General features: G+C 63.2%; 2 protein-coding genes across 4 annotated transcripts in view; both read right to left on the bottom strand.

Moving 5' to 3' along the window:
* Positions 1–3274, bottom strand: part of KCNN3 (potassium calcium-activated channel subfamily N member 3) — a 71843-nt gene extending 68569 nt beyond the window's left edge. For both annotated transcript variants that reach the window (XM_030541972.1, XM_030541973.1), the window contains exon 1: positions 3118–3274. In XM_030541972.1, the coding sequence (XP_030397832.1) occupies positions 3118–3177 (60 nt within the window). In that variant the 5' untranslated portion in view covers positions 3178–3274. The remainder of the gene's footprint in view (positions 1–3117) is intronic.
* A 7942-nt stretch (positions 3275–11216) lies between these two features.
* Positions 11217–15394, bottom strand: PMVK (phosphomevalonate kinase). Of its 2 annotated transcripts, XM_030541974.1 has the most exons (5): positions 15076–15394; positions 13546–13609; positions 13306–13458; positions 13092–13221; positions 11217–12583 (listed from the first exon to the last, which is right to left on the bottom strand). In XM_030541974.1, the coding sequence occupies exons 1-5, from the start codon at positions 15294–15296 to the stop codon at positions 12447–12449; spliced, it is 705 nt and encodes a 234-aa protein (XP_030397834.1). In that variant the 5' UTR covers positions 15297–15394; the 3' UTR covers positions 11217–12446. The 2 variants fall into 2 exon arrangements, with proteins under 2 accessions (XP_030397834.1, XP_030397835.1); XM_030541975.1 differs by lacking the exon at positions 13546–13609 and having other exon boundaries at positions 15076–15157.
* Positions 15395–17000: the final 1606 nt, after the last annotated feature.

The raw sequence follows: 17000 nt of genomic DNA, 5'->3' as shown, positions 1-17000 counted from the left end.
CAAGCCACATCAGAGCCACAGAAACAAGGCACCAGAAAGACCCAGAAGCCAGCTCGGGGGGCAAGGGAGGCGGGCAGAGCCACAGCTCTGCGGCCATCCAGCCCCTCCACTCAAGAGCCTTGAGCAAACTTAAGCGCAATTAATTTGAGCACGGGGGAATCCTACTCCATTCCTTTGTTGCCGAGCCTTGCTGCAGCAGAGGGTGACCTGAAAGCTCACCCCGCTGCCTTTATATTCCTCTCAAACACCCAGAATTAGCCCTGTCTCCCCACCCCTCATCCCTGCATAGCCCAGCCAACAGCCCAACCCAGCCATGCTCCACCCTGCAGATCAGTGCCCGTCTCCCGTTTGGGAGCCCTGTGCACTCATCAGGACTTTCAGGCATTTCTCCTCTCCTCCTGATTTCTGGTTTCAAGGGAAAGGAAGAAAGGCAGGAGCTGAGTGCTGGAGCAGCCTTTCCTCTTCTGCTGCCCCCCGCACTCCTCCCCACCCAGCTCCTCTGATTGCTGCAGGAGGCAGAGAGCAGCCCCTTCTCACACAACTCCCTACCTCACTGCTCCCTCTGTGTCCACGTGACCCGAGCACTGCTTGGCACCAGCCCAGCTGCAAACTCCCCCTCCCCCCGCCCCCTTAGCAAGAGCCAAAGGAATGCCAGGGAATGGGACAAGCTGCACAGATCCCCCTCGCCACACAGCCCAGCGCCTGACCATTCCACCGCTCCCTGCCTGCACTGCACACACCCTTCTAGCGCAGATGCCTATTCATCTCCCCTCCCCAGATAGGTATAAATAACATGACAGATGTCTATACAAAGAGTTATTCATATCCCTGCCAGCGCACAGCCAGAGAGAGAGAAAGGGAGCCTATGTGTGTGTGTGGGAGGGGTATAAATAACACACCCCCTCCAGGGGGCAGGGGCACCAATGTACTAGCTGGGGCGTGTCTGTGCCATAGACTCAGGGCACAGAGCGTTCTCTAGGCAGGATGGAGAGTGTGCCAGTCACTGCCACATGGGGTGCTGGGGAGCGAGCCAGGACACTGGGTCTCACACACGTCACCCGGACAGGCTTGCACAGAGCAGCTTCTAACTACACAGGGATCAACTCTGAGCCGAGGGACTCTTCTCCAGCAGCTGGTACTTGAGGGCCCTGTTCAGGGCTGGGGTCGGCAGGGGAGCAGGACCCGCTCGCATGTCCTCTGACTGTGGCCCAAGCATCCAGCCCCAGGCAGTGTTTTAAAGCAAGTCTGGGGTCGCAGAGCCAGCAAAACAAAATAATTAAAGCCAGGTCGTGAGGGGCACTTTAAGCCTGGGCTGCTCCCAGATTAGGGCAGAGCCCCCATTATTTCAGACCTCTAAGTACTGGGCCCAGGTGCAGAGCAGCCGCAAGAGTCAAGGGCAACGCCCCACGGAGGCCTAGCAGCCATTTTAATGGTGCCACCCTCCTGTCACGGAGGTTGAAAAACTGCGAACTCCCGCAAGGGGGTCAGGAACACCCCTTGGTTACTCACCACCCTCAGCTCCTCTACTCCACCGCTCCTGCAGGGGGATGGGATGCTCTGCCCCGCCCCATTAGCGGGCACTTCCCCCAGCCTGAGCCCCCACCTGTTGGCTGTGTTACAAAGGACCATCGCCCTTCCCCTGCCTGTGACAGTGGTTCCAAGCAGCAGCAGGCTGAGGAACCAGAGGCAAAAATCAAACCCTCCAGCAAGTCCAATAGCATGGAGATCCCAGCCCTCCCCAGCTCAGCCCCACCCCAGGGACCAGGCTGGGGGCTGCCAGGCAGCAAGCAGACAGCTGTGCCCTCAGGGCTGGTGGCTGTTCGCAAACAAGGCCCGAGACAGGAGCCAGGTGTGACCCCTGCATGCCAGCACTTTCTACAGGCAGCCACCCTCCTCTGGGCCTGAGCATGGGGAGTCAGGAGAGCCCAAGGAAACAGGAGGGAAAGGCACCAGACATCCCTTAGTTAGGAGGTAGCCAGTCCCAGCCCTCAACCCACTCCAGCCACGGGCAGAGCCCAGAATCCCATGGGGGAGTCACAGAGCAGAGTGTGATTCATGCAGAGAGCCCTGGGAAACCCAGTCCCACCACTTGCTGGCCCAGTGTCTCCACTGGAGCAGATGGGGGTGGGTCTTCCCTGCTGGGAAGAGTGCTACTGCCAGAGGGGTCCCGCTCCTAGGAGGGCTGAAGCCACAAGGAGCTCCCCCCACGCCAAGAGAGGGGCGCATCCCTGGCTGCAGGTGAGCCCATGGCAGGAGATGGGGGCCCAGCTTTGCCCTCGCTTTCTAACAGAGAGGAAGGAGCCTTTTACAGGGGCTCAGCCAGACCCCAGGTCCAGCTGCTTGGGCTCAAGGCTCAATCCCACAGGGAAATTTCCTCTAGGCAGCCAGCAGAACATAGCTGGGCCAGGCTACCTCTCCCGAAGGGGACAGGGCCAGCCAAGGGGAATCCCCAGCCACCCCCAGACAAGGCGCCTGCTGGGCAGGGTCTCCGTAGCGCCCCCCACACCAGGGGTCAAGGCTGGACCAGGGCTGTCAGAAGACACACAAGGGTGGGCGCGAGAAAGAAGCAGCCCTGGGGCAGCCAGTCTAGCCTAGGTAAGAATCCCACAGGAGCTTGGCCATGGGGCCTGCCAGGAAGGATGGAGGGGTTGAGCTGCGGGGGGCAGGGAAGCGGGGACCAGAGAGCACTCCGAGTGCAGGGGGGACTGAGAACTCAGGCGGTGGCTGGCAGGGGCGAGCACAGCGGCAGCCCCTGCCCTCCGGAGTCGCGGGAGTCCCATTGCCAGAGGCGCCCTCGCCCCGGCTCTGTGGCTGGGTTCCGCGGAATAACCTGCCGGCCTCGCAACAGCTGCGCCCTTTCTGAAATTAGCTCTATTGAAAATCGACAGCTGAGCAGCCCCAAGCACCGCGCCCGCCCCACGGGGAGAGGAGAGAGAACTGACAGCAGCCCCCCCCCGAACTCAGAGGCAGCAGCTTCTCCCTCCAGCCCGTCCCCAGCGCCACGCGCCCCCAGCGACCCCCGCTCTGCTCAGCGTGCGGGCGGCTCCGCGCCCCGTCGGGCTGCTGCCCCGGCCGGCGGCGCCCAGCGGAGGGGCTGGGACCCGGGACCCCGCGCACCTTGGAGTAGAGCCCCCAGGAGAGCTCGGTCTCGATCACCATGACGACGATGCCGAACATGCCGAAGATCAGCGCGTAGTCGCTGAGCCGTTTGCGCTTCTCGAAGAGCGCGCGCCGGTGCCCCAGCCGGTAGCCGATGTTCGGCTGCTTCCGCTTGGGCGCGCGGGCGGCGGCGGGCGCGGGGCGGCGGGGCAGGACCGGGGCCGGGGCCGGCTCGGGGGGCGGCGGCGGGGGGCCCGGGCCGCAGGGCTGCAGCGCCTGCCCCTCGGGCTCGGCCTCCAGCAGGTTGCGGCGCGAGGCGCTGAGCCGGCTGAGCGGCTTCATGCCGCCGCCGCTGTAGCGGCAGGAGCTGACGGCGATCTCGGTGAAGGGGTTGCTGTCCCGCCGCGGCGCCAGCGGGCTGGGCTGCCGGTGCCGCGCGGGGCCCGGCGAGGGGCCGCCCGGCGGCTCGCTCAGGTTCAGCTGGCTGCCCGGCCGGGAGGCGCGCAGCAGGGGCCCGGCCCCGGCCCCGGCCCCGGCCCCGGCCCGCGGCGGCTCCTCGGGGGCCCCCGGCGGCGCCTCCATGCTGGGGGCCGCCTCAGCGCGCGCCCCGCGGCGGCCCGTGCCCGGCGGCCTCCCTCCCGCGCGCGGGCATGTGCGGGGCGGCGGCGGGGGCGCGGGGCGGCTGGGCGCCTTCGCCGGGGCTGCGCTGCGGGCGCCTTGTGCTCGCCGGCCCCGCCCCCTCGCGCCCGCCCCGGCCGCGGGGCGTCGCCGCGCCTGCGCGGAGCCGGCGGGGGGGGGCAGGATGGGAGTTGCACTTGGCCGCCTGCCCGGGCGGGGCTGTCCTTGTCGGCTGGGGGCGGGGCGAGGCGCACAGGTTGGGTGCATGATGGATCCGGGGGGTGCATGGTGGGGGTGAGTGAATGGGTGGGAAGGGTGCGTGGTGGGGGCAGGGTGCATAGGTTGGGTGCATGATGGATCCGGGGGTGCATGTTGGTGGGGTGAGTGAATGGGTGGGAAGGGTGCGTGGTGGGGGCAGGGTGCATAGGTTGGGTGCATGATGGATCCGGGGGTGCATGTTGGTGAGGGGGGAGTGAATGGGTGGGAAGGGTGCGTGCTGGGGGCAGGGTGCATAGGTTGGGTGCATGATGGATCCGGGGGGTGCATGTTGGTGGGGTGAGTGAATGGGTGGGAAGGGTGCATGGTGGGGGCAGGGTGCATAGGTTGGGTGCATGATGGATCCAGGGGGTGCATGGTGGGGGGGAGTGAATGGGTGGGAAGGGTGCGTGGTGGGGGCAGGGTGCATAGGTTGGGTGCATGATGGATCCAGGGGGTGCATGGTGAGGGGGGAGTGAATGGGTGGGAAGGGTGCGTGGTGGGGGCAGGGTGCATAGGTTGGGTGCATGATGGATCCAGGGGGTGCATGGTGGGGGGGAAGTGAATGGGTGGGAAGGGTGCATGGTGGATCCAGGGGGTGCATGTTGGTGGGGTGAGTGAATGGGTGGGAAGGGTGCATGGTGGGGGCAGGGTGCATAGGTTGGGTGCATGATGGATCCAGGGGGTGCATGGTGGGGGGGAGTGAATGGGTGGGAAGGGTGCATGGTGGGGGCAGGGTGCATAGGTTGGGTGCATGATGGATCCAGGGGGTGCATGGTAAGGGGGGAGTGAATGGGTGGGAAGGGTGCGTGGTGGGGGCAGGGTGCATAGGTTGGGTGCATGATGGATCCAGGGGGTGCATGGTGGGGGGAGTGAATGGGTGGGATGAGTGCACGGTGACCAGACAGCAAGTGTGGAAAATCAGGATGCGGGGAGTAATAGGTACCTATATAAGACAAAACCCCAAATATGGGGACTGTCCCTATAAAATCAGGACGTCTTATCACCCTAGATGGGTGTATAGTGGGGGTGGGGTGCATGATGGATCCAGGGGGGTCCATGGGTGGGCTGGATGCATGGTGGGGTTGAGGGAGTGCATGGAAGCTGTGGTGGGGACAGCAGGTGCATGGGGCAGAGTGAAGGGTGCTCAGTATCGCAGGGACTGAATTCCTTTCCCGAGTGCCCCAGAAGCAGGATTGGGCAATTCCTGCACAGAGATTTCGGGAGAGGGGGTGACCAGACCCCTAATTTTCTCTTTGTTCTACCCGTCTCCTCCCACTGTGGAATCTGTTTGAAACTGGCCCTGGGGGTTGGGATGGTGATGGGGGGGTGACTCACTAACCTCCACCCCAATCTACTCAGCCCCTTGCTCCAGTTGTGGCCGCCCCAGGGTGACAGGCTCTAAGTGTGAGAGGTGAGGCAGCCGTCTGGTCTGTGAGAGCCCTGGGGATGCCCCCCCGCCCCCCATCCCCAATCCCTGAATCCATCTATCTCCTGTCTGGTCTGTCAGAGGCCAGTATGACCCCCACGGACTATGAAATTGGAACAATGCTCTTAGGACTTAATGGATGCAATTGTTTGATATTTGGAATGAAACTATAGACGGGGGTCAAGTTGCAGTAGGGGAGGGTCCATTGGCTCAGAGACCCATTAGAACATCCCATCCAGCCCCCTCTCATTTACAAATGCAGGTTATAAAGTTATACTGGAAATTTCATCGCAGTGGGTCCCTCACTAGTCTTCTATAGGGCATGCTTTCCCCACGCTTGCAATGCAGTCACTTCTGGGGAGGGGTATGGCAGCAGTTTGACAGCATACAGCAAGGCTATACTCACAGCAGTTGAAAGACATCAGCTGAATCTGCAGGGGATTTTGATTGACACGGTGGGATTAGCAGAGTTAGAACTTGGCTGGGAGAAGAGATTTCAGTGCCACGGGATGCCTGTTGGTGGCAGCTGCACCCTGGATACTGCTTCAGATGGAAAGAGCACCCCCTGCTGCATCACCAGCACCGTTTTCTGCAACAGTGCAGGCTGGGTGTGAGCTGGCCCTGTCCTGCTGAGTTTGGAGAGCTGAGGGGAGATCACAGCCTGAGGGGAAATGGCTGCTGTACTTCAAAAATAAGCTTCTTCTGGGTTCATGCTGCTGGTACCAGGAAATTTGCCCCCTGCCTTTCTCACCTGGAGCCAGTCACGTGCAGGTAAGTGGAACATCAATCATGGTCACTCCAACCAGCAGGAGCGTCCTGGATTTGCTTGTGCTCGGTGTAAAGGGCAAGAGGACGGAGCAGCGGGTTGGAGAGAGGACGCCGTTAGCCAGGGGCATTGCCTGAGGGAGCTTTCCAGGGAAAGGAAGACACATCTACAGTCCCTTTCTGCAAGGCCACCCAGAGTGGGGGAGCAAGTGGGGCAATTTGCCCCAGGCCCCGCAGGGGCCCCCACGAGTTTTTTGGGGCCCCTGGAGCGAGGTCCTTCTCTCGCTCTGGGGGCTCTGGAAAACTCTCATGGGGCCCAGGCCCTCGGAGCTTCTTCCGCTCAGGGTCTTTGGTGGCAGGGGGGTCCTTCTGCCCTCGAATTACCACCGAAGCGGGGGCCCCCTGCCACTGAAGACCCTAGGCCCCCTGAATCTTCTGGGCGGCCCTGCCTTTCTCTATGTGCCATGCTTCCATCTGCTTCCTGCTTGCCTTTGCAATGCTCAGACCTCGGCTGGTGGGATCTCATGTGCTCTCCTGTGGCTTTTTCAGTGGCCCTGCTGGTGTGTTTTCTACATGCGTCTCACGGGCGCTATCAGGCACGTTTGGGTTGATCTAGTCACGTGTAACTCATCCATCTGCTCAGGTACAATGGGTGCAGATACCCCAATCCCTGTCTGTCCACACAAGGTACAGGGGAGAGGCAGAGGCCTGCTTTAGTTAAATGCACCATTTACCATCCTTGGAGGCCTCCATCCCCTGCTAGTGATTTGGCTTCAGACACCAGCCCACTAGAATTACATTTTCCATGGCATTAAATATGAATGGTTGAGGTTCTGCTGTTTCCACTCCAGGCCAAGCAGCAGTCTCCAGCCACTGGCATCTTTGTCTTGTTCTTGGAGGAATTTCATTTAAAAAATGGCTTTTAATTGCACCTGCTATTAGTTGGCAGCACCAAGTGAATGGCTGCACCCGTCTCCAGGTTGGCACTGGGATGGCAAACTCATTCCTCATGCTGGGGAGTGATGAGTAAACGGGCTAATTCGGGGTGGGGGCAGCTGGCTCATCAAAAAACCAGGTGGGTACCCTAAGTACTGCCTCTCTCCAGGGCTGACAAACAGGTGGCTCTTCGATGACCATCCAATCAGATAAAAGAGCACATGCCTCCCCAGCAGCACTGTACGGCCTCAAGGTGCTGAATGCGAGGAGCCCCTTCCATAAAGGTGAGAGTTAAAGAGTTGCCATGGACACGGCCTCCTGCTGCTCTCGTTTACTCTTGGGGACTCAAGCCACGATCTGCAGGAGGCGGATGCCTGCCCACGGGGCTGGCACTGGCAGAAGGGCTGGGCCGAGGATAGAGCTGGCACTAGGGTGGGCTGGGGAGTGGGTCGCTGCATCGGCGGGGAGGGCTCTGTAGCTGGGCACACACCACGCCAGCACATTGTGCCCCAGCCTAGTGGGGCCTAAGCCTCTGGAAGAGGAAATAGAGCAGGATGGGTTAGTGGCCATCCCCCATCTGCCCCCTGCCAGGTTGTCCCAGCACAGTGTCCTGGGCTTGGCCAGGGCATGTTTGTCCAGCTATGGGCAGTGTGCGGGGGTTACCCCTCCCAGAGATGGGACCCAGACCTTTCCACAGAGGATGACCCTGCCCCATGAGGTCCCCACTAAGTTCAAGGGGACGCTGCCCCTTTTAAGAGTCTCCCCTGGCTGCTGCGATTATATAATGTCTCCTCTAATCGCCTTAGATTTGACGAGGCTGATGATTGCAGACAGAGGGTGGGGATTATGGGCAGCAGCTGGAGGTGGAAGTTAATGGAGCCCCTCGAGGCCAGCTCGGAGCAGGGGGCCTGGTCCCCCAGGGCTCTTGCCTGCCCTGACACAGGTCCCATGACCAAGCTCCATGCTGCTGAACAAAGGTTGGCTCCTGGGGTGGTCTGTGGGGGTAGCACAGCTGGCAGGGAGTGGGCCCTGTCTCCATCCACCCAGGGTGGGGAGCGCTAATGTTCAATGAAAGCAAACAGAAGCCAGATCAAACTAGCAAACACTTACTGCAAGGTTGCATTGAATTGTGACTTGATTTCTTAGTCCCCAGAGTAGTAACACCCAAGAACCCAAAACCAGAGAGAGACAAAGCAGGCTACTCCCAGGGCAGACTACAACTGACCCCACCCTGGCTGGCTGGTTCTCGTCGGCCCAGATCCCACGCTTCCCTGCAGAATGCCATAGGCTGCATGCAGGAACAGGAATCCCCTGAAATGTAAAGCGACAGCTTACAATGTCCATATGCCACAGGAGCCACCCCACATTTGGGGTTCTCTCTCCTCAGGCCCCTCCATCACTGGCTGTTTGTGTCGGCCTCAGGGACTCACCCACGAAGCTAGGCATTGAACCCAACTCTCCCCTGCCCCAGCTTAGTCCTGAGACCCAGCCCAGCCTGTCTTCACCATCTTGAGAGGGGCTAGCAAATACAGTCGCCTTGCCCAGGTCCCCACTGCTTTCCCCTCCTGGGCTTCCAGGCTGCTGTGGTGGGCCGCCCCACCCAGGCTGCTGCAGGTGCGTGCGTGGACCGGCCCAGGGGATGTAGCCGAACATGGCCCCCGAAGCTCCCCCTGCTATTGGGTGCAGGGACGCTGAGCAGCCCCACCATCCTCCATCAGACTGGTTGGCTTGACACCTCCAGACCCAGCTGCCTGGTCAGTCCTCCCTCCCCCAGGCTGGGAAGGAGAACGATTGGCCAAGGGGGGTGTGCAGGACCCAAAGCTCAGCCCAGGCCTGCAGTAACCGTATGCCCCTCCGTGGCGCTGAGTAGGGGTGGGCTGTCCTATGCATCAGCACCCCCCAGCAATGCAGCAAGGCTGGGGGCAGCGAGTGACAGCACTACAGCTCCCACAGAAAGAGGGGCTACAGGCCCCCAAACCTCCAGCTAGTCCAGCCTGAGGTCTCAGGGCAGCCCTGCTCCTAGACCCTGCAGCGGTGCTGGCTCAGGTCTCTGGGAGCTCCCCCCAGCAAGGGTATGCGAGTCTCAGCTCCTGCCAGCCCCCAAATGTGACCTGTGAAATGAACGGAGGCAGGGGAGAGGCCTGCACAGCCCTGGCACTCACCCCCTCCCCAGGGCAGTGTTTAGGTCTTGGAGCAGGGCGGCTGAGGTCCAGCACAGAACCCCTGGTCCCCCGTATCACCTGGGAGCAGCCCGTGAGGCAGTGCCCTCCCGCCCCGGCCCAGCCAGCTGCTCCACAGGGAAACAGGATTGCAGTTGTTATTAGACTGGCTCCTTCTGCTTAGGACGTGGCTAATCCACAGGGAATTGGCTGCAGTGAACCTATTAACCGCAGCACCAGGCGCTCAGCTGCCATTCCAGCCCCAGGAGATAAACTGCTTATTCACACATGCAGGGTGGGGGGCTCCAGGCACTCAGAGGGGGTGCAGGCTCAGCGGGGGGGGGAGGGGAGGTGGTGGTGGAAGGGCTGTGGCTCCAGCATTTGATTTTCCTCCTGACAGATCCAAACAAACCTGCCTCTGAAACCCAAAGAGGAGCCCCTGCCCCCCAACTTGCAGCGAGAGCTCAAACTTACTTTAACTTTTGTCTGGGCTGGTAGCTGCCTAGATCCCCCTGCTAGCCCAGCCCTGAACTCGCTCCCCCATTTGCTGGTGCCCCTCAGTGGCAACCCACAGTCCCCCTTGCCCCTCCCAGCCCATTATCCCAGTTCAGGCTTTTCCTTGAGCCAAGTGGGTGAGATGTGGACAAATATACACTAGGGACCAACAGGCCATGTGCTCTGGCCTCGAACTCAGCACCGGAGACCAACAGGCTGGTGCAGGATGCTCTGACATGCCCTCGGGCTGGAGCTCTGGGACCTACAGTGTCCCCCCTCCTCTTAGAAAAATGGGGAGCCATCAAGTGCAGTCACACCCCGAACCAGCCAGTCCCCTGCCCCAGGACTGGCTTGGAGCCTGACCCCCAGAGGGGAAAGGCCCCGTGTCCCTGCCTCCCCCTGAGGCAGCCAGTCCAGGCCTGGAGCTGCACAGGAGCAGGTCCCCCCACTCGCCCAACTCCTGCGCCAGCGAGGCGATTCCTGCTTGGAGAAAGCTGAGGCCCAATGGCTGCACCGTTGGCAGGAGGCCACTAGAGGGAGCTGCAGATTCAGCCAGGACGCACCTGGCCCAGCACCAGCACCAGCCTGCAGGTACCTGGGCCAAGGGGCAGGATGGAGCCCAGCAGGGACTGGCAACGCTCCACGAACCCTGTGGCAGCTGGACCCCCACCGCCACCCCATCTCACTCGGACTGTCCCTAGTTCCTGCCCAGCAAGGCTCCTTCCTTCAGCCCACAGGGGAGAACCCCCTATAAGCACAGGGCTCAGCCCAGCTGGGGCCGAGCTGGAGCAATTCATGGGCCAGTGAAAGGAGATGTCCTGGCTGCAGCTGAGAGCACCGGGGGCTGCAACAGGCCTGGCACTTCCCTACTTCCCTTCCAGCCAGAGGCACCCCCCCCTCCCACCTCCTTCCACATTGGGGAGCAGCGCCCCTCGCTGGTCAGAGTGCAGCTCACTCACCAGCCTCAGAAAATCGTAGGCGTGGAAGGGACCTCGAGAGGTCTCTAGCCCAGCCCCTGGGACTCCTGGCAGGACTAAGTATCATCTAGACCATCCCTGACAGGGGTTTGTTTAACCTGCTCTTACAAACCTCCAAGGATGGAGATTCCACAACCTCCCTGGGCAATTTATTCCAGTGCTTAACCCCCCTGAGAGTCAGGAAGTTTTTCCTAACGTCCAACCTAAACCACCCTTGCTGTAATTTAATCCCATTGCTTCTTGTTCCATCCTGAGATGCTAAAAGAACCATTTACTTCCTGCGACAGAGTGCCAAGTGCCGGACGTCCTGGGGCCTTGCCAGGGAACAGGCTGATTGCCTCACCCCCAAAGCTCCCTCTGGGGAGGCGGACAGGGTGTGAATGGCTTAGCCCCACCATGCAGACAGCCCATCCCCCGCAACCCAGCACCAGGGGGCTGGGATTTGACCCCATTTCCACATAGTAAATAACGGGCACACTCGGGTCGGTGTTCCTCACCTGTCAGCTTTATTCCAGGTGCAGCGACCCCCCCCATTGCTCTGGCTCCCTTGTGGGAGAGGGGTCAGGCAAGCAGAGAGTCACAAACCCAGAGACGCAGCCCCAGGCTGCCAGCCTGGCACTGGTGCTGCACGATCCGGCTTGGCCCAGGCAAAGCAAGTCAAGGAACTGCTGAGCAACACTTTGCGCAGCAGCTCTGACCCTCAGGGCCCAGCCACCTGCCTCAACCAGTGGCTGGGTGAAGCGAAAGGGCCTGTCCCCAGCAGGGCCGCATGCAGCCAGGTACATGGCCGCAGGGTATGGCTCAGGCCAGGAGCTCCCCTCGTATCGACATCTGTCCTGGAGCTGTGGGCAGTGATCAGCGTGTGCAGGCAGGGAGCCAGCGGTGAGGAGCTATATTCCCAGCGGGGTTTGCAGCAGGCGAGATGGATGGGCATGGGTGGCTCCAGGTCCCCGGGACCCAGAAAGCACTGCAGGGTGGTATGTGGGCACCCATTACAGCCTCCCGCCCTGCCCATCAGCAAGGCACAGATAACTGCCACCACGTGGTGCACAAGCCGCCCGGGCACAGCAGTGCAGGGAGGCTGGCAACTAAGCAAGGGGCAATGATGCTGGACGTTCATGTCGCAGGCGGTGGCAGCTGGGATACAAAGGGACCCGGTGAGCTGGGATAGATCAGCCTGGGCCAAAGTCAGGGATTCTCAACCTGGGGGTCGCGAGGTGTCAGGCATCCCCCGTGTCACCAATACAAAGCATTTGAGACCCCTGGCATGAGCGGTGGGGCAGACAGTGCAGCTACAGCTTATTATACAGCCCCATGAGGGAAGGCGCCATTCCTGCCACAGCAAGGACCTATCCCACACCCCAGAGGTGCAGAGCCCCGGCTCTGGGTCCCACCCAGGGGAGAGGGATCACCTTGGAGGCTGACAACAGGGCAAGGGTCCAGGGACCTCCTCTGGTCTCAGTGCAGGGTGGTCCCGCAGGGCAAGAAGCTGAACGGCACTGGAATGAGCTCTGAAAAGAACCACTGGAATTGGCCTTCTGCCCTCATGGAATGGAGTCTGGGCGCAGCCCCACTCAGCGGGCCTGGCCCTCCACCTGCAGCGCCTCCCACAGCGAGGTCCCTGCCTGGATGGGGCTTGCTGGACCCCGCCCCCAACATTTTCTTTGGTCTGAGCCCTGGGCTGCACCCGGCCTCTCCACCCGCTGCAGGATGCTATAATTTGCTGTAGATGAAGTGCAGCAGCTTCTCCAGCTGACTGTCCAGGGACAGCTCGTCCCCGTCGTTGGTGATGACCCAGTCAAAGGTCACGCCCTGGTCCAGGCCACACTCGGACTCCGTGTCGTCCACCCCTGGGGAGGAGCAAACCCAGAGATGTGAGCTCCATGCAGATCGACTGGGGCAATGGACAACCACTGGCCCCCCGCTGGCCCCAGCACTCCTGATCCTGGCTGGATGGCTACGTGCTGCAGCAACACAGGCGAGATCCCAGAGTCAGCACGGCCAGGCAAACTCTGCTGAGCCAGCCTGGAAAACAGCCCTCCCCTAGCACTGCTCCTCCAGCCTTGCCTGCTCCAACAGCTCAGCTGGGGTGAGGAACCGGGGGACAGCAGCAGTTAGGGGTGCAATATGGCAGTCAGGAAGAATCTCCAGCCTCCCTTAGAGACGAGAGAGGGCCCAGACCTCACGGTGTGCAGGGAAACGGCACCCAAGTGTGACTGAAAGCTCAGAGGCTGCAAAGCAAAGACCCGAACCCCCTGCACCTCAGCATTTGCTGGGGCCTGGCTAGTGATGGCTGAACACGGGGCAGAACCTGGCCATACTCAGACGTTGCCATTACCCCAAGCCAGTGCCACTCACCCACTATGAACACCCAGTTCCTCCTCTTCCGCGTCTCCTCCGTCGCCACCACCCGCACCAGCTGCACCGCAGCCCCATACACGTCCTGGAACCACTCCACATCTGACAGGCGCCGGGTGTCACTCACCACCTGCACGGGGAAGGAGATGTCAAGGGGGGAATGCTGGCAATGTGGCTCCTGGTTTCCCCTCCCCCTGGCTGGCCCCCTCCTTACCCAAACGGGCTGCGTTACACCCTCCACCACGATCCTGCAGAAGAAGCCTGGGTCTGTGTTGCGTTTCTCCTCCCCCCAGCGGATCATGTCGTGCCGATAGGTCTCTTTGTAATCGCTGGCATCCAGCAGCCGCTGGAAATCCAGCCCGTGTTCCTGCAGAGAGAGAAGAGGTGGCCCTGAGCACAAGCTCAGACACTCCTGGCGCCGCCTGGGCCGCGGGGGGGGGTGACAGGGCAGTACCTTGGCATACTGCTCCTTGAGGGGTCCCGACAGCTGGAGAATGGCGCAGACATCTGGCCCCAACCTGCCAGAGGGAGGCACAAGTGGTTGGAGGGTGACAGGCAGCAGCCCCAATTCCTGCCAGGCCCATGGGAATAGAGATGCATTTCCCCCACCCCAGTGGGTCTCAGACCCCTTTCACACAACACACCCGAGTGCCACCCCCATTCTACATTTACAGCACCATTATAAATACTGGAGGCAAAACAGGGTTTGGGGTGGAGGCTAACAGCTCATGACCCCCCCCATGTAATAACCTCAGGGGGTCGCAGGGGGTCCCAATCCCGATCCTCAGTTTGAGAACCCCTGCCCTACCCACATCCTGGTGGTGGGGCATCTGCCAAGTCAGAGCCCAACCCTGACCCTGGGGGCTTCCCATGCTGCAGTTGGGGAGGGGCCCAACCCAATCCCCCCCCAATCCTCCCCCCCCCCATGCTTTAGGCTGCTTCCCCCACTACCACACCCCATGGGCGTCCCCCTACAGGCACCTTGGCTTAGGGCCCCACCTCGCACCGCCCCGTATCCCCGCCCCGGGCCCCTCCCTCCTCTCCTGAGCTGCGTCACACCGCCAAGGCCTCCCCTGGCCTGGATCTCCGCGAACTGAGCCACCCCCGGCTCCCCCGTCCGGTCCCGGAGCCCCAGGCCCGGAGCCCGCTAGGCCCAGCTCCCCCCGTCCGGTCCCGGATCTCCCGGCCTGGTCCCTGCTCCCCCCTGCCCTGGATCCCCCGATCCGGTCCCGGATCTCCCGGCCCGGTCCCTGCTCCCCCCGGTCCGGTCCGGGATCCCCCTCCACGGCCCGGTCCCTGCTCCCCCCTGCCCTGGATCCCCCGATCCGGTCCCGGATCTCCCGGCCCGATCCCTGCTCCCCCCTGTCCGGTCCGGGATCCCCCTCCACGGCCTGGTCCCTGCTCCCCCCTGCCCTGGATCCCCCGGTCCGGTCCGGGATCCCCCTCCACGGCCTGGTCCCTGCTCCCCCCTGCCCTGGATCCCCCGATCCGGTCCCGGATCTCCCGGCCCGATCCCTGCTCCCCCCTGTCCGGTCCGGGATCCCTCTCCACGGCCTGGTCCCTGCTCCCCCCGGTCCGGTCCGGGATCCCTCTCCACGGCCTGGTCCCTGCTCCCCCCTGCCCTGGATCCCCCGATCCGGTCCCGGATCTCCCGGCCCGATCCCTGCTCCCCCCTGCCCTGGATCCCCCGATCCGGTCCCGGATCTCCCGGCCCGATCCCTGCTCCCCCCTGTCCGGTCCGGGATCCCCCTCCACGGCCTGGTCCCTGCTCCCCCCTGTCCGGTCCGGGATCCCCCTCCACGGCCCGGTCCCTGCTCCCCCCTGCCCTGGATCCCCCGATCCGATCCCGGATCTCCCGGCCCGATCCCTGCTCCCCCCGGTCCGGGATCCCCCTCCACGGCCCGGTCCCTGCTCCCCCCTGCCCTGGATCCCCCGATCCGGTCCCGGATCTCCCGGCCCTATCCCCGCTCCCCCCGCCCGGTACCGGTGCTGTAGCTCCTCCGCCACGAAGTCCTTGCCCGACTTCCTCTTGCCGCTGAGCAGCAGCACCAGCCGCGGCAGCCCCGCCATGAGGCTCCTAGGACCCCCCCCCGCGCACACCCAGAGCACGTGGGCCCGGCCGGGACAGACCATCCGGGCCGGGGGGTCCGAAGACCTGGCTCCCCTGCGCGGATTCGAGTCCGACGTGGTACAGTCCGATTTCATTTTGCCGCCCACGTGGTGAAACCTGCTCCCCCCCCGCTTGACATGGGCCGGCCCATCCTAGCCGCAGGTGCCCACAGGGGGGCGCTACCACTGCACGCAAGAGGGAGGACAGTGGCGCATCCCGGAAAGGGGCGGAGTCAAGCCTGCTGAGGGACGAGCCTCCAATGCTCCGCCCCCGTACGAGGAGAAACTGGGGGCGTGGCGCCGTCTCCTGTGACATTCGTTCCCCGCCCCCCAGCCAGTCCCACCCACACCTGGCGGGGGTGGGCAGAGCCTAGACCACGCCCCCCACAGCTCGCGCCACTGGAAACAGACCCCGCCCCCTAACAGCGCCCCCTGCTGAGCCCCTCCCCAGCACAGCGCCCCCTGCTGAACCCCTCCCCCAGCACAGCGCCCCCCCAGCACAGCGCCCCCTGCTGAGCCCCTCCCCCAGCACAGCGCCCCCCCAGCACAGCGCCCCCTGCTGAGCCCCTCCCCAGCACAGCGCCCCCCCAGCACAGCGCCCCCTGCTGAGCCCCTCCCCAGCACAGCGCCCCCCCCAGCACAGTGCCCCCTGCTGAGCCCCTCCCCAGCACAGCGCCCCCAGCACAGTGCCCCCCTACTGAGCCCTTCCCCCAGCACAGCGCCCCCTGCTGAGCCCCTCCCCCAGCACAGCGCCCTCCAGCACAGCGCCCCCCAGCACAGCGCCCCCTGCTGAGCCCCTCCCCAGCACAGCGCCCCCAGCACAGTGCCCCCCTACTGAGCCCCTCCCCCAGCACAGCGCCCCCTGCTGAGCCCCTCCCCCAGCACAGCGCCCTCCAGCACAGCGCCCCCCCAGCACAGCGCCCCCTACTGAGCCCCTCCCCAGCACAGCGCCCTCCAGCACAGCGCCCCCCCAGCACAGCGCCCCCTACTGAGCCCCTCCCCAGCACAGCGCCCTCCAGCACAGCGCCCCCTACTGAGCCCCTCCCCAGCACAGCGCCCTCCAGCACAGCGCCCCCTACTGAGCCCCTCCCCCAGCACAGGCCCCCTGCACCCTAGTGCCATTGGGCCAGCACTGACTGTCAGGGGAGAGTGTGCCCCACTGAGCCTGTTCCCCCCGCCCCCCCCGCTGTGTCCCTCACAAGGGGCTCCAGATTCTCAGCCAGCTGAGCACCCCGTTACCTGCTCTGATGGTGCCTGATCTCCCTCGTGCAGCCCAGGCCTAACAACACGTTTACTTCATTCATCTCTCTCTGATATTTCTCCTCGGCCCTGACCGCTCCCATTCCGCTGGACGGAAGGCTGAAGCCGTGGGTCTTTCACTGCAGTGCAGCCAGATGCTAAGGGGCCCTGCCAGGGCTGGGCCATGATGCTCTGGTCCTCCTGTGCCAGGGGCGCCAGGGTGGCTGCAGTTCCCTCCTGGTCTCAGTCCCAGCATGGCCTAGCTCCAGCTCCGAGGCCCCTACCCTCTGCTGAGACAGTGGAGCCATGGGGCAGCTTTTGTTGAGGTGAGATCTGCCCCTCGAGCCCTTTAAAACCAGCCACAGCTGTGGAGTGTCCAGCTGCAGCCCAGGGCAACCAGCCTGACCCCCATGGCTCCAGCCAGGTGCCTAAAGCAGCCACCGCGAGCAGCTCGGAGAGCAGGGGCAGGCGCTGGGGCCACGGGCTGGGAGCTGATCGCGGGCAGCAGAGAAAAGGCGTCCCCCCGCTAAGGGCTCCTGGTGGTGAGAAGCCTTGACCCCG

This window comes from Gopherus evgoodei, chromosome 24 (assembly GCF_007399415.2).
Source record: "Gopherus evgoodei ecotype Sinaloan lineage chromosome 24, rGopEvg1_v1.p, whole genome shotgun sequence".
NCBI classification, from domain to species: domain Eukaryota; kingdom Metazoa; phylum Chordata; order Testudines; family Testudinidae; genus Gopherus; species Gopherus evgoodei.
This window is presented reverse-complemented; position numbering and strand designations above follow the sequence as displayed.

What these genes read in the sequence shown, in the direction of transcription:
- PMVK (XM_030541974.1), bottom strand. Translation starts at nt 15,296, where the DNA reads ATGAAATCGGACTGTACCACGTCGGACTCGAATCCGCGCAGGGGAGCC. An exon ending in GCGGAGGAGCTACAGCACCG is followed by an intron (nt 13,610 to 15,075) that starts GTACCGGGCGGG and finishes TCCCTCTGGCAG; the next exon opens with GTTGGGGCCAGATGTCTGCG. An exon ending in TCAAGGAGCAGTATGCCAAG is followed by an intron (nt 13,459 to 13,545) that starts GTACTGCCCTGT and finishes CTCTCTCTGCAG; the next exon opens with GAACACGGGCTGGATTTCCA.